Source organism: Struthio camelus, chromosome 3 (genome assembly GCF_040807025.1).
Source record: "Struthio camelus isolate bStrCam1 chromosome 3, bStrCam1.hap1, whole genome shotgun sequence".
Lineage (NCBI taxonomy): Eukaryota > Metazoa > Chordata > Aves > Struthioniformes > Struthionidae > Struthio > Struthio camelus.
In genome coordinates, this window is record NC_090944.1 from 69,648,605 (window position 1) to 69,664,080 (window position 15,476).

A 15,476-nucleotide genomic window follows, 5' to 3' on the forward strand; every position below is an offset into this window, starting at 1 on the left:
TGCACAGTGGGGGCAACTTGAGAAAAAGAGGTTCAGTCACAAATACATTTTCTGATCTTTTTGTACAACGTGTAATCATTTTAAAGGCAAACTGAAATCACATAAGGTTGCGTGAGAGGAGGAAGCTGCTGCTATATTAGATCATTCTAAACAATATTAGCATGTAATTAGAAAATTAATAATGACAGTTCCGTTCTATAAAGTATGCTTTTTCTAATCCTCCCACCCCCAGCACAGCCTCCCCAGATACATTTCCTGGGATCTCTCTCCTCCTGAAGATTCCTGAACAATAGTTTGAATATGTCTATGATGTTTTGTAAACACAGTACGTAAAGAATATACAAAGCTTTGAGTTGAGACTTAATATAAATATTCCATGAAGATGGACTTTTTCACCCTAAATGAAAGCCCCGCAAAGTTTATCAAGATAATCTTACCTAACTAGCACTCTCCTCAGTTACTGGATTGGCTTGTCCACTTTTGTTTAAAATGTCTGTGAAGGTCATAGTGTAACCCCCATCCCAATCCAACAGATTATTTCACAGAACATACTTCCCCTTGAACATTACAGTGATTGCACTGGCTAACAGTTAAGCATATGCTTAAATATTCTGTCGCTCGGAGGCTAGCTCACAACTGTCGTATCTATGTCCTAGCAGAAGGCTGTGCAAAACTCCTCCTCGCAGAACCTCCCCCAAAGTCCTGCTAGGAGCAGAAATCTGATCCAAAGTCTTGAATCATACCAGAGAGATATTTTAGATTTAAACTCTCCCACAAACTGAAATCAAGGTAAAGTTAAAAATAATTTGTTCTTCTCTCATCTTTTACTTATTTGCCAAAATGCAAAGGGCAAAACAAGGTCTATTCTTGTGTTTAATATTTTTGTTTTTGCCCCCTCCCTCATGTGTCTCTTGGTGAATGAAACATCAATTCCCATACAATTTAGTTTGCTGGAAGCCAGCAAAGGTAAAAGGAATTATAGGTAGAAAGTGAGGGAAATATGATCGAGTATCTGACAGTTACCTTTTATTTTCCTTTGTTTGCTTCATACAGGTCTGTGGACAAGAACTAGAAATGGGAAACAGTCTTTTCCATCAGAAAACGTCTCCAGTGTTCAAGCAGCTCCGGTACAGAGTTTCATTTGTTACTGCTTTTTCCCCATTCTTATTTGAGTCATTTGCAATTTTCAAAACCGTAGGTATAAGGCGAGATTATATTCAAAAGGCTCAATGGCAAAGCCATTTTTTAGCTATGATTTGTTTAGTCACAGCAGAAATTCAAAATTTAAGGGTAAAAATGGCTTCCATTTCTTTCAGATGGCTCTGGTGAATATTATCTGCTATCAACCTGTCTGTGTATCAGGCAGTTCCTTTCTAACCTGCCTGGATACTTCATATTGGGACTCTTATAGACGTAATACAGCAATTTACTTCAGTTATCTAAAATATAAATCTAAAATTTAATTTTTTTACATACCTCAAATTCCTCTGCCTACTAGTTTTACTCCCCTCACAGATCACTCCCCCCTCACTCTTTTTTCATTTGCAAGAGAAAAATCATTCAAGAGCAGCAGCATGGGGTTTGCAGAGTCGTGTTGTTTTTCACCCCTGGAACCCAGTGCAGTATTTAACTTCCCGTAGTTTTTTTCTCTTCCAAATGCATACAGAATCAGCAGCACTACTCAACAACAGTGTTAAAAATGAAATGCTAAGGAGGTAACGAAGGTGAGCGACAGCCATACCTTCACTGCACAGCAGTAGCACAATCTTGAAGTAGACCTTTTTATAAAGACTCTCTCAAAAAAACTGTGGGCCTGGGATTACTTTTGCTCAAGCAAAAAAAATTTTTTTTTTTGATGTTTGGTGTGAGAGTCTCAAGAAGTTTATAACATCTTATTAGCCTGCTGAGCAGCCTACATTCTGTTTATCCTGCAGAAATTTAATCTTCTGAAGTGTGCAAGTACTGAGAATTGGGGAAAGAATCGTGGATGTTATTTACTGAGGAGGCAGAATCACAACACTGAAATTACTTCAGCGCTGTAAAAGACTATTACTATGAGATCTATTAAATTCTCATCTAGTAACAGTTACTATGATACAGGAGTAGTGTGAACTATGAATGGCACAATGCCACGTTGCTACCGTGCAGAAGCCAGCACAGGGATTAGAATACCACTCTTGCCAGCACTGACTGTGCCTAATTTTGACAGTCCTGATTGTCACCACAGGCATGCCTTTGACTCCGTCCAGGAGAAAGTACGGGCTGATGCTTACCTTCTCAACACTGCTCATGGCCTGGAAATAGATGTTGTAGCCCTTCCGAGGAGCCAGCGGTGGGTTCCAGAAACCCTGGTAAGTCCTGTTGTCACCCACAGTAAAAGGGGCTGGTTCGGGCAGGTTTCCAGGGGGCAGTTCAGCAGCAAAATAATATGGTGATCCTCCACTAACAGCGGTTTGATAAGTGAGGGGGACTTGGTAGCACTCCATTGCACCTGTTTCTCGCTTTGCTCGGTGTGGGTGCAGCTCCTCAACAACGATCTGGTAGGCACTATTGCAACAGAGGAAAAGCAGGTCTTTAAGGTCACTTGTTATGGACAAATCTCAAGTACCACCAAAACGTTGATCCAATTGCTTTGTGTAAACTTTAAAGAAAAAGATGCAGAGAAGTCATAAAGGTTTGAAGTACAGCAAAGCTATCTAATTTAGAGATGGGAAAGCAGCAGCATCCATTGTTTTCCTGAAACAACAGCACGAGTATATTCAAAACTGCCTAACAATGATTTTGATTTTTTTTTTTTCCTGTAAAGAAACTTAGGAACAAATCTGACTTTAAAATACAACACATTAAACTCCTTGTCTGCTAATCGGAAGCATCTGAAGTTAGCATTTTCCTTTGAAATGATATTAAAGAAACCTCAGCTTCAAGGCCCAACATAATGACTGCCTCGAGGCTGCGCTTGAAGCACCACAATTTGCAGTTGTCATATCATTAGAGACAGAATGCGCTGACAGGCTTCTCCACCTTTTGACCTTGCTGTGGCTTCTATCTTGGCTCAGAGCTATGCAGATCTAAAGTACAAGTGACATGCTGTAATACAAGCACAGATGGACAGAAATCTGTCCATTCCACCAAAATAGACTGCCTCATTCCTCTACAGTTGTCAATGATAAAATGTTACAAATTGCTGAAGCAGATGGCATTTGGCCTGTTAAAACGCCATCCCAAATCCCCAATACCTATCTTGAAATGGTCCAAGGCTTGGTCACTTTTCAAAATCACCTTCTCAAAATAGAAGACGCAATTATAATTCGTTTTGCTCCTTCAGGGGAACTACATAACTGCAGTATGTTACCAATTCATTACCAGCTTTCACTGCTCTGCAGAACGTACATACTCAGAACAGGAGGGGATTTTTCAGTTTATAAGAAACGAGACACACACACACACATACACACACACAAAATTTCTCATCTATATGCAGATATATTTGAGGACCTTATCAAAATAATCACCTTGTTACCGGGATTAGTAGGAAAACACGCATGCAGACAAGACCTGGAGCAATTCAATTAAACTGACAGAACTGCCTGTTGTGGTTTTGTTTTAAAGCTTTCTAAATAGAAAATGTAAAAATTGACCAAAGTTCTGCTAGTGTCACTGCACTGCTGCAGGGAACGCCAAAGGCAAAGGCAAACACAGTCCCTCTTTCAGAACTTATGGGGCAGCGCTTAATTATTTTGTCAATTTCCTCTGCTACTACCGTTCCAGAAAACCCAATAACGGTAGCGGCAGAGATGAAGTATGAATCTGTGGAATGGGAGAAAGGACAGAAGCAAAAAAATAAGATTCAGGTTTCACTACTTTCTCATGCTGAAAGAACAAGTGAGCATTGCCCTTTCCTAGCACCTTAAAAATTAAGGAGAGAAGTGTCTTCCCTTTCAAAGTGTCCAAGAGGAATAGCACAAAGTCACCTCACTTACGTAACTCTAGGAAAAAAGAAGAATGTAAACAAAAAAGTAATGAGTTAGTTCCAGGGATCTGCTTCTCATAAACTGCCTGTGAACTGAGTTGGGCTACAAATCATCTTCTGTGGTAATCTCTATGTATTAACCATGCCCAGTTAATACAGCCTGCAAAAACAGATCACTTCCGCATGACCCTTGTGTACCCAGAATCTATCTTTATGCTTCAAAATTAATATACTCGCAAAAAACATAAAAGCATCAATATCCTACAAACTTGACAGGATGTAAAACACAAAAAAACTGTTTCTCTTTATAATGCTCCAAGGGAAGAAATTACACCCGGTGTTCCTGAGATGGCCTGCTCTGGAACCAGACAGGGTTAAAATCATACCTCCTGGAATGGGCAACCAGCCAATTTAGCGTACTGGGAACACAGACACTGTGTCTTTACTCCATCCATTCTGCAGTCTTTTTCTTGCGAGCTGCCAAAGGACTCAGATTGACACAAATTCTGCTCTCTGAAGTGCCAGGAGAGCAGGAAACTTGTCATCTGCAATATCCTGCCAACTTGCAAGAATAAAGCCAGCAGGGAGAGTGGAAGGACAGTGAAATAAACGCACGTGTCTGAGACAACCATCCCCGGGAATATCCTGGTTTGTCACTCAGCTCAGAAGCTGAGATTTATCGCAATTTCAAAATCAGCCCTTTTTTCCCATTTTATAGGATAAGGGACTAAATAAGGTATCTTTTTTTTTTTTTTTTTTTTTTAAAGTGGCATATCTCTTTAAAGACTGAAACAAAACGAAAATAAAAGACAAAGCCCATGATAAAAATTAAATATTAGGTCAGTCTCTTTTAATAGCACTCTCTTAAAAATATTAAAGCAATTTCTGAATCTGACATAAAATGTATGGCAAAATTTTAAGCTAGAGAGCTCAGTAAAGTGTGAATGTTCTGAAAATTTTTCAAATATAGTAACTTCCATAATTTAAATGTACTCTCATTTAAAAAAAAAAACAAAATTTCCAAAATAATGCTTTTTGGGCCTCTAAATCTGAAAACTCCGTAAAATGTGGAAAATGAGAATTAAATGTGCCTGCTGTAGATATCTGCAGCCATATAATTATTTTTACTTAAGGAAAAATAGCATTCATCCTAAATAAATTTTATGTTCCATAATTAGCAAAAAAAGAGAAAGCATTCAAAGTCTCCAAGTAGACTTTTTTTTTAATTTTCACACAATATTTTAAAAATAAAAATATCATCTACCCTCTTTAGAAAGGAGCTCTGGCAGTATTTTTCATGCACCACTATAAGCTAACAAGGCACACTGGAATACAATCATTTACTTCTGGGACCTTTGTGATACCATCTGCTTAAATTCATTTACTAACGTGACAGTAGTTCCAAAGCAACAGTGTTACTATATCTACACGTAACAGTGTTAGGAAAGGACATGCTAGTATAGGGGATGTGAAAAAAGAAGCCAAAGTTCGCCAAAAGGAGGAACAAACGAGAGAAAGAAAGAGGGAGAGGAAAACCTGGATGACAATATTCCTTCTCCCAGACGACTAAAAGAAATCTTGAACTATTGTAAAGAGTAATACAAATTTCAGGACCTGTTATATAAGCTGCTAGGATCATAAACTCCAAACAGTTGTCTAAGGCTGCCAGGAAAGTGGAGAAAGTGTTGAAGAGTGAGGAGGCTCCTGAGTTGAGATTTGGCATGAATAAATTGCTTTTTTGATGTCAAATTTTTTTTTTTTTTTTTTTTTTACTTAAGGGAACCTGCACAGTACCTACCTACTGACCAAAATGGTTAAGAACAATCTAAAGAGGTTTCTGTCAACAGACCTTAACTCCTTCTTTTTACTCCTCCCTAAAAATCCAGACTCTCAAATGGGTACTGCAGTGGTGAACACATATTGTTCATACTTTAGCCTTATTCTGACTAGGCTTTAATACCAGCTAGAGATCTCCTTCTACACACCCAGCAAAGATGCAGCACCTTCTCTGACGTGTGCCAGACGGACCGACAACCCAAGTTACAAGCCAAGCTCCTGGAGGTCTGACTGACAACTAAGTTTTAGTTGCTCCTAGCTATGGTCCACTTAGTTAGGCGTGTCGTAAAATGAAAACAGACGGAGTGTGCACATAGAGGTATAGAAAACACATCTCCAAACAAATAAAACAAGTTTCATTATTAAAAAGTTGTCTAAACTGATTCTGAAAAAAGTTCTTCATAATTCGCATATAAAGTAGAATTTGAAAGCAGGATGCACAAAAGATTGTTTTGCTGGTGCTCCGTTGGGATGCTTTAGAAAGATTGCAGCGACAAATCATGTCTTCAAACGACTCACTGAAGCACCGCTGATGCTCCTAACTGGGATCTACTCCACTAGATTGACGGCGGCACAGCACACTCTTCAGGATGAGCCTCAGCCATCCAGTTCGGCCTCCCTTTGCGTTTCTAGTTTGTAATTTGGTCTGAAACTTCAGGAGGCCACAAAGAAAATCACAGATTACACAATAACATTTGACAGGAAAGATATGATTATTGTCATGTTTACAGCTGTAATGACTATGGCATGTAGTGTCTTAAAGAAGTGATTGACAGCCACCTGTACATTTCACTTGGGTTAAGGAACATCTGTTTCTTGGGGGCTGTCTTAATGCAGAGGTACAACAAAACCTGACCACAGTATAATTCTGTTTGTAAAAGCAAAATAGTATCAGATTATAAGCTTTCTATTTGTTTGCTTGTTTTAATACGGGCCGGCTGCTATGAGACAAAATGATCTTTTAACCATCTATAGCTTCAGGGATTAGAGGACAGGGTACAAACAAACCCTTTCAATAAGCCAGCTGTATTCTTCAGTTCGACGTTAGAGACCAAGATTTGAGTCCCTTCCCTGCTCAGGCACAGCAGCAGGCACAGAAACACATTTCTTCCTATCTACCTAATAACATGCATTACGATGGCAAGATAGACTTCTCAGGGAAACACCATTCCAGTGTGGGTGGAGTAAAGTTTCACTAAAAAAAATGGTCGTAAAGTTTTCTCCAGCAAGACACTGCTGAAATGTAATGGACTGCAATTTGCATAACTTCAGTAAAGGAGACAAGGTAACGTCCTGTGCATTCCCCTGGAGAATACTTCTCATTTGGAATAAGGAATAAAACACCTGCAAGTCATAAGCTTGATTTTCAGAATCTTTCTGGATTAAAGTCATTGTTTAAACTGAAAACCAAACCAAACCATGAATGGTGGTTATAAAAGTGCTGAAATTGGCCAGCTTGCTTTTGTGCTGCTTCAGTCAGAAAAAGAGTTCTCAATGCGAGCTACAGGTTTTAATTTCTTTATTCTGTAATTACTTCGAACTTTGTGCCGAGAAAGAGAGATGACATTATTCTGACGGTGAAGAAGAGTCTCACCCAGCTTTGATGCACATCAATTTAACTTCTAATCTGAAAATCAACCTTTTTATTTTGGGATTTGGCTACATATGTTTACAGTAACTAACACACTAAATGGGTTAATAACATTTGTTAATGCTCTGAAAGAGAAAACTTTCATGCTGCTATTTTTCGTTTAAGTACGTAAAATGCATATATAAATTGTAATTTTTATATGGTACCTGCCTGTGGTATATCATATCAGTCCTCACTATGCATTGCTTGCTGAAAAATAACAAAAAAATCTTCCCGGACTGGCTTTGTGCCTGAGGCACTTGCTACAAGTATGCAAAGGTCACAGGCTACTAATGTAGAGTGGAACTGTACTGTTAGTGCATTAAGTATTACTTTCCCCATTTTACTACTAAGGTCAATTCTTACATCCTTGGCAAGGAATACATCGTTCTCTTTTCCCCCTCTTAGTGTATCATGTACTTAGCTTTACTGTTTTGTTTAAATTCTTTCTTTTTATTGAACATAGGTCAGTACAGAGCCAACTAACTTTTGTGTGCTAGGCATTATTAGTTATTTTATCACCATCACATTATTTCTGAGCAGTAACCATCAAAAAGTCAGTGAAAGAAGTTCTACTATTATTTTTTTCAGTCAACTGATGATAAATATTTATAAGAATAATGCTTTATTGAGTAAAGTATATTTTACATATAAAATGAATGTGACTGTAAGACTAGCAACTCGGGAGGACTGTAACGTAACTCTGGTTTTAATTCGTGCTCCTTCTCTGCACACAATGAACCCCTTTCCACATACTGCAGCACCTCCATCACATTAAGTTCATGGCCACTGTCATGGTCTCTGGACCGCCCATGGTGCCTCTGCTTTAACACAGAGCTGTTTACTCTCCAATTTATTTTAGTTCTAAAACTAGCTGCAGTTCATGATGGTATTTGTTTTAAGACTAAAGCTCAGCAATCTGGTTATGGTGAAGGATTTATTTCCTTGGCCTCCTGACGCCAGTAATTTAATGGAATCTCTTACAAATTGAAGTGGAGAGGTAAGAAGGGAGACAAGAAGACAGGCCCATGCCTCTGACAAGACACTCAAAACAACAGTTATTAATACTCTACCAAACTATAAGTTGTTAACGCATAGATCCTTTGCACTGCCTTCATAAGTTGCAGTAACAAACTCGGGCCATAAGACTTAAGGGGTCTGTCATGAAAATTTCGAGACTAAATGTGAGATATCATAGTGCAGGTCTGCTCTGCAGTCAGTAACTTGTTTGCAAATATAGCACAGAGGCACCAGAGCTCACAGCATTAGGTGCATGCAATTGTCTAGCCACATCCCATCACACAACCAGTTTGTGAAAGAAACCCCCAGGAGAGAAACCTGGGAAGTACGACTGACAGCCCTTGGTGGGACCAAAGGCAGGAAACTACTGCTCCCCGCACAAATTCGCTGCACTCCAGCGCATGCCGAAAAGATCTGTGCCACCCTCAGCAGACCCCAGCTGTGGTTGACAGGGGTGCTCCAGGCACGCTACTGCATCAGCCCCCTCAGGGAACCAGGTACAAAAATGTAGTATTTGGTCCTGATTAGATTAGGGATAGGTAGCACATTTCTCAGACAGGAACAGTTTTGGATACGGCCAGGAGCAAGACACCTGGAACATTTTAAAAGCTCATACAATAGAGTAGCGAGTTAAAGCAGCTGTATAACTTGGGAGCATTTTCAGATCACAGGTCTGGTTTCTACTGTAACAACTCCACACAAACCCTATTTCAGGAATCCAAGTCCTGTACTGAATGCAGTCCTATCCATTTTAGCGTTCTTCAAACCAACAACAACAAAAAAATCTTAGGTTTGCTCTCTGGCAATCTTTCAAAAACTAATGACGTATGGGCTTACTAATTTATTTACGAATGTAACAACTCAGTATCACCTTTCTAAGGGATGAATCTGGATGATCATCTAACACAGCATAAAAATAAATAACTTGGTCATATCAATCATTCGGCTCTCTCAAGTGAAAACTCCTTATGCACCACTTCAAGTGCCTGTGTACCTAGGAATCTGAAATACTGACCTGTTGACCTATAAAGCAATGCAGGGTAAGCATATAAAAATGAATGTAGGTATGTGACTCAACCCTATGATATCCAGGTAAAACATACACTCCTGTTAATAGAAATAGAGTTGAGAAACAGGGTATTTTCCTATACTTTTAGGACTTGGACTCATTACTCAACATCAGCTGAGCCACAGTCATGGATTTACATAACACAGGATGAAATGCATTAGCCTGTATTTCTCTGAAATGTCACAAGGCTAAGAGCATGAAAACGTTCCAATACTCTGCAGTTAATTAACCCTCAATTAGTGCGTTCTGTGGCCGAATCTTCCTGATGCAGCAGTATCAGTAAAACACAAATGGAATCAAACATCATCACAAAAATTTAGCACTAACAAGTAGAAGTAAAGAGCAGGATGTGGATTACTCTTTGCAAACAGAACTAAATTATCTCTCAGTAGACAGCAGAAAGGGAAAGACCCCTCAAAGTTAACACAAATGAAACATCTTAATATGATTACAGGACACGCCAAATAAAATTTAATAGCTTGCTACATAATTTCTAATAAGAAGCACTCTAAGAGAAGAAAGGTCAAATAGTTTGTATTCCTCACTATTATTCCCACATTTCCTCTCGGCGTCCAATTTTCCGATCATACATGTGTGCTATAAAATAGTTGATCTGAAGTACTGGAGAGAACGTGTTAATTTCAAATCCATTTTCTGAAAAAAATACCTTTCAGTCTCATATTTCAGAGACACCAAGAGAAAGTAAAATGAAATGATAATGGATAGGAGGTGGTCCTGGGGGCCTCACATCAAACAGGTCATGAATATCTTTAAAAATCGTAAAGAACTTTCTCTTATTAATTACATGTCTACTGGCAGGCTCAGTGTAGGTAAGAAAAACAACAGTAATGTCAAAGGAATACTGCTTGGAAATGAACAGCTTTATTAGCTGCTAAGCAACATATGATCAAATACAGACTCTCTTCTTGCATTTTTTACCTGATAGGAGCACCTTTGGCCTGTGCTGGTCTCAACAGTACAGTTATTGTAGTAGCAGTTTCATTGAGAGATGCATCGACTCCTTCATAGTCCGGTAAAGTAGGAGCTGATTAATGGTGAGTAGGAAGGAAAAGAATGAGAAATCAGTGAAAATATTTTGAATTTTCACGAGATTGCGGTTGTTCACAAAACTGTACAAAGCCATGATCTTCATCAGCTGCGTGAGTCTTTTTAATGATTTTCCAGGCAGGCACAATCTTTTAGTAGTGCATAAATGGGACTCAACAAACAATTGATAACCCCATCCCTAACTACTCCCACTCAAATCATTACACCTATTAAGTTAGACAGGTTTATTCAAAACGGATATAAACAGAGGGAGGAGGTGACTGGAAAGAAAACCTGAAACTCTAAAATCCCATTTTTGCCTCCCTCTGTGCATCTCTCAAGCAAGTATAATCACTGTCTTTCAAGACCAACCTCTGTTTCCTCTGTTTTGGACTCTCTTAACAATTTAAGAACCTTTCACATTTCCTTTTAGCTGTCAAGAGACACCAGGCCAATACCAACTAGACTGCAGAAGAATTAGGCTGTAACAGATGTGACTCCGTGGATTAAAACTAGATGGGGGAGTCTGTTCCCAGGCCCATTTCTCTATCCTCTTCAAACTACAGACGACTGATCTGTTCATGAACCAGTTTCTGAACCACTGCAGTTTTCAGCCCAGGGTGTTAAGAAAAAAGCGAAATCAAAGCCAAAACTAGATGCAGTTCAGGGACCAATTCGCTAATGGAAAGGCTGTTAGCCCTTCAGGGCAGCAATATTTGTTGTAGGTTGGATGGCTGGGGTAGGTGACAGATTCAGCTACCTAACTTTAATCTGCTGTCTGTCACAGTTCTTACTGGCAATGCTATTGCTGATGCCAGATCTTAAGCAAAGAAAGAAAGAGGATTTTCTGTGATTCAGAAAATAATAGATTTCTGTTGAAATCATTCTTTTCTTTTCATTTCTTTTTGATTTTCAAAAAGCTCAAAAATTAATTGCATTTTTTAACATGCAGATGTACCCTTATAAAATTGTTAATAATACCAGTGTATTTTAAAATGAATTATCACATTAAAGATGTTTCCTAGCAGGATGTCAACCATTTCAGTCATAATAATTTTAGGACAATATATATAGAAGAACTGGAAGGTTAAAAGCAGCGCTTCATTAGTCCCAGATCCCAAACACACAAAAATATTGCTCTTATTTCAGAGAATCTTCTTACTTATTGAATTTTCACCTAAAACTTACTGTTCACACCGTGATCACTGGGATCATGGTCATTTACGTTTGGTTAAAAGGAATCTCTTCACTCCTTATTAAAATAAAGAACTTCCAGAAACACATACACTGCCTTGTAAAAAGCATCAGTTGTGCGGAGCGATACTAGACAAGTTTGGCATAAAGCAAGATGAAAAATAACAGGGTGAAATTCACATAGGAAGAACATCCTAGCCCACTTTTAATCTTTCCTAGTATTAACTGTGTTTTACCAACCAATAGGGTCCCACACTGTGTCTGGGAAATGTAGCAGATTGGATTCTAGAAAAACATATCAAATTACCAAAATTTCTACTTGGAAAGAGAGGTCCTATCTGAGGAATACATTGTAGCCCTGAATAATAATAATCCAGACATGCTGAGGTGCTTACTTCTCAAAATAAGTGATATGGCTGGGACATAGATAATAGATAATTATCAAGATACTACACACACTTACATTTTTTTCCCCTACAAAGAAGATCAACTTCACAATTAGATGACACATATGCAATACTCTACCACCATTATCAATTCTTGACATTCCCCAAAAGCTTGTGAACTGGAATTTGGTGTGAAGAAACAGAAATATGTGACAACAATCAGAGTAAAATACTAGATCCCCAAATAGTCCAACAGCTCAGTGAAAAGAAATGCTTGGTTTTTGGTTGTGGGCTTTTGTTTTGTTTTTGTTTGGTTGGTTGTTTTTTGGTAGAATAGGTTGGAGGAGGAAAAACTAACACTCTGGGACGGAATTCCACAAATTGTTCCAGGCAACCACGACTATAGAATTCAACTTGCGCTCTTGAATTCGGGAAGCTGTGCTTTCAGTTTTCTCACATTTTGATTTATGTGGATGCTTTTGGAAACTGGGTAAGGTGACTATGTGAGTAGGGCTTCCCATAGAAATGCTAGATATATTCCAGTACAGTATTAACTTCTCTTTCTAGAAAAATTAAAGTCTCATTATGGTAGATAATAAAAGAAATAGCACGCTTTGTACCGTTCATATTTTTAAATGACTTCCTTCTCCACTGTCTGCCAAGGTCTGGAATCATCACGTCTCTCCGTCCATCAGCAGTCTCTCCAGATTTGGCATTGACTTATCTACTGCTATCAATTACATAAGCTACTGGCTTATTCTTTGAGAACACCACAGAAATTTAACAAAATAAAAATACTACAACCCTCCACAACTTTTTTTTTTCCTAGAGTTTTCAGTACATTTATGTGCAGCATCAATCTTGGTGCACAAATGTATACACTGCTTTGTAAAAAGTATCAGTTGTGTTGAGTGATACTGGACAACTGCTCAGCATAAAACAAGATGAGTAAGTGAATAAAGGCATGAGGAAGCAGACCTACATGCATCTGACAGGAGATTCAGACTTCCTCCCAACCTCCCCAATTCTGTTACAGCTGCTTGCTGTTAAGTGGTGTCACCTTGAGTAAGTCAGTTAAACTTTCTGCATCTCACTTTACTAATCTGCAAAACAAATATAGTACCTAGTAACTTATGGAGTGCTACAAGGCTTAATCAGTTAAGGTTTGTGAAGCACTTTGAAATCTTTGGATGAAAATACAGTATTATACAAAATCCAACATTTGAAAACTATGGGTGTGCAGTTTCCACCTGATGCAGGGGTTTATCCCTGAACCTGTGCCAGTGTTAGGAAAATGCACTCAAAAACATTTTCAGTAATGTTAAAATTATTTTCAGAACAGGATGGACATTTTTTAAAATCATCTGATTTCTCAAGTCTTATGAAAAAAAGCCTATAAAACCAGTGAACATTCTCCCCTCCTGCCACGTTTATTTTATTTATTTATTTATTTACCTGAAATGTTGGTTGTTACATTGATTGTGGTTGCTGGTCCAAACCCTTTGACAGTGCTTGCACGGATGAAGAACTGGTAAGTAGTACCAGGGTGCAGGTGTGAGAAGACGTGGTGCGTACTGTTCCACAGCTTTGACACGGTTTGCGGTGGTCCTGCAACTGGAACTGCAGGATCAAACGACCGTATGCTGCTATAGCTGACCTGTGAAAATGATAATTTCTAAAATCTGTTACAGTTTTTGGCACAATGGGATTAAGTTAGTTCAGATGCAGAGGAGAGGAAAGTCTCATGTTCACCTAGCTACACAGCTATCTTGGGGATACCAAGAGTACTTAATATGTATTACTGTATAGTCTGCTTCACTTGTGAGGGCAAACACAGGCCCTTCTCTCTGCTCTTTCCTCCTGATTGTAGTTCACACATGGAAAATTTTATTGTAACTTTTAAGTGAGCCCCTGCCCCATTCCTCTCCATCGCCACCAAAATCCTTTTACTTTTCACTTCCTATAATACCTTGCCCTCCTCCTCTGATAATCACATTTAAATACTGTGCAATCTAGGCTAGTGTTAGTTGGTTTGTCTTTTCCCTGTAAGTCGCTACTACACAAAGTTATTCTCTCTGTTGCTTTAAAAAAGGAGTGATAGAGAGGATGGTGATTGCTCCCCAATGTGTTCATTTAAAAAATGTTTCCTCCCCGGTTCCTGCACAGGTCCCCACAAGGTCATACATTAAAAACACTTTAAACAGAATACATGTGCAGGTTTCCTTGAAGACTGATACCTAAATATCTTGCAAGGCTTAAAAATGCAGTTCTAGATTTAATAATCATCTTTCTTTTTGCGTAATCTTCTCTTCCAACAAACAAGTTCCATAGATTAGGGCTGCCATGGCTTTGGAAGGGTGTATATTAATAAGACAAGCTTTTAAAATTAGCATATCACACGTAGATTGTAATATTCATTACATTCAGATGCTAAAGCTACTTGACAAGGTGAGCCAACAGCGTTTGCATCGTAATTATGAATTTTGAAATCTTAGTCACTAGAGAATTCTGGCACTCTCTAAATGGCAGTAGCATATAATTGAACAGGCTGCCTACAGAGCACAAACGCCCACCTTCAGCCACCCTTCTTCTCCCATTCCTAGCTTTACCCCACGCTCGTGGGCTTTGCTGTTACCTCATACTGAGTAATGATGCCGTTTGGATCCACAGGTTCCTTCCAGTTGAGGAAGATTTTATCTTCAAAAGGAGTTCCCTTCACCGACTTGGCAGGTATGGGGCCTGGCACTACAAACAAAACAAAATGTTACTAACACAGGAAATTCAAGAGACAGACCAACTAAAGAGATGGCAGAACATCCTACGAAAACCAGAAGTCAGCATGGATCAATTCTTATTAAAATCCATTCACATGTACAAGAGAGGAGTAGAGGGCATGAAAATGCACTTCAAAGAGGATTTTGTCATTCATAGGGCAGAGAGCGCATGAAGTTGAAACGTTATCCGCAAATATGGTTTTCAAAGACTTCATGCAAAGTCAAAGTGTCTTATAATATAGCCAGGGGAAATAGTTCAAGCTACATTATGACTTTAGGTGTTCAGGGAACATCACTGAATTCTGTAATAAGCACATCTAAGGACAAGGACTACATGGTTTTAAAATTCTTCTAAAAAGAAAAATCAAAGGTCAGGACAGCACATGTTATACAGCATCTTCCAAATGAGAGAGATGCTCACAAAACAGTTTTCAGTCACCCCTCCTTATGATCATTGCATTTAAAAGAAATCTTAGTTTAAAAGGGGGGCTGGGAGTGGGGAAAGCGCAGCAGCTCAGCGGCCACTTCTTTCAAGGACTAAAATGCTCAT

The 15,476-nt window shown here is 38.8% G+C and overlaps 1 protein-coding gene across 17 annotated transcripts in view; it reads right to left on the reverse strand.

The window, feature by feature from the left end:
* PTPRK (protein tyrosine phosphatase receptor type K) overlaps positions 1-15,476 on the reverse strand; it is a 412,420-nt gene that overhangs the window by 70,509 nt on the left and 326,435 nt on the right. For all 17 annotated transcript variants that reach the window (XM_068938244.1, XM_068938243.1, XM_068938238.1 and 14 more), the window contains exons 9-12: positions 14,788-14,897; positions 13,608-13,809; positions 10,465-10,570; positions 2,274-2,547 (exon numbers count right to left, since the gene is read on the reverse strand). In XM_068938244.1, coding sequence (XP_068794345.1) covers positions 2,274-2,547; positions 10,465-10,570; positions 13,608-13,809; positions 14,788-14,897 — 692 coding nt within the window. The remainder of the gene's footprint in view (positions 1-2,273; positions 2,548-10,464; positions 10,571-13,607; positions 13,810-14,787; positions 14,898-15,476) is intronic.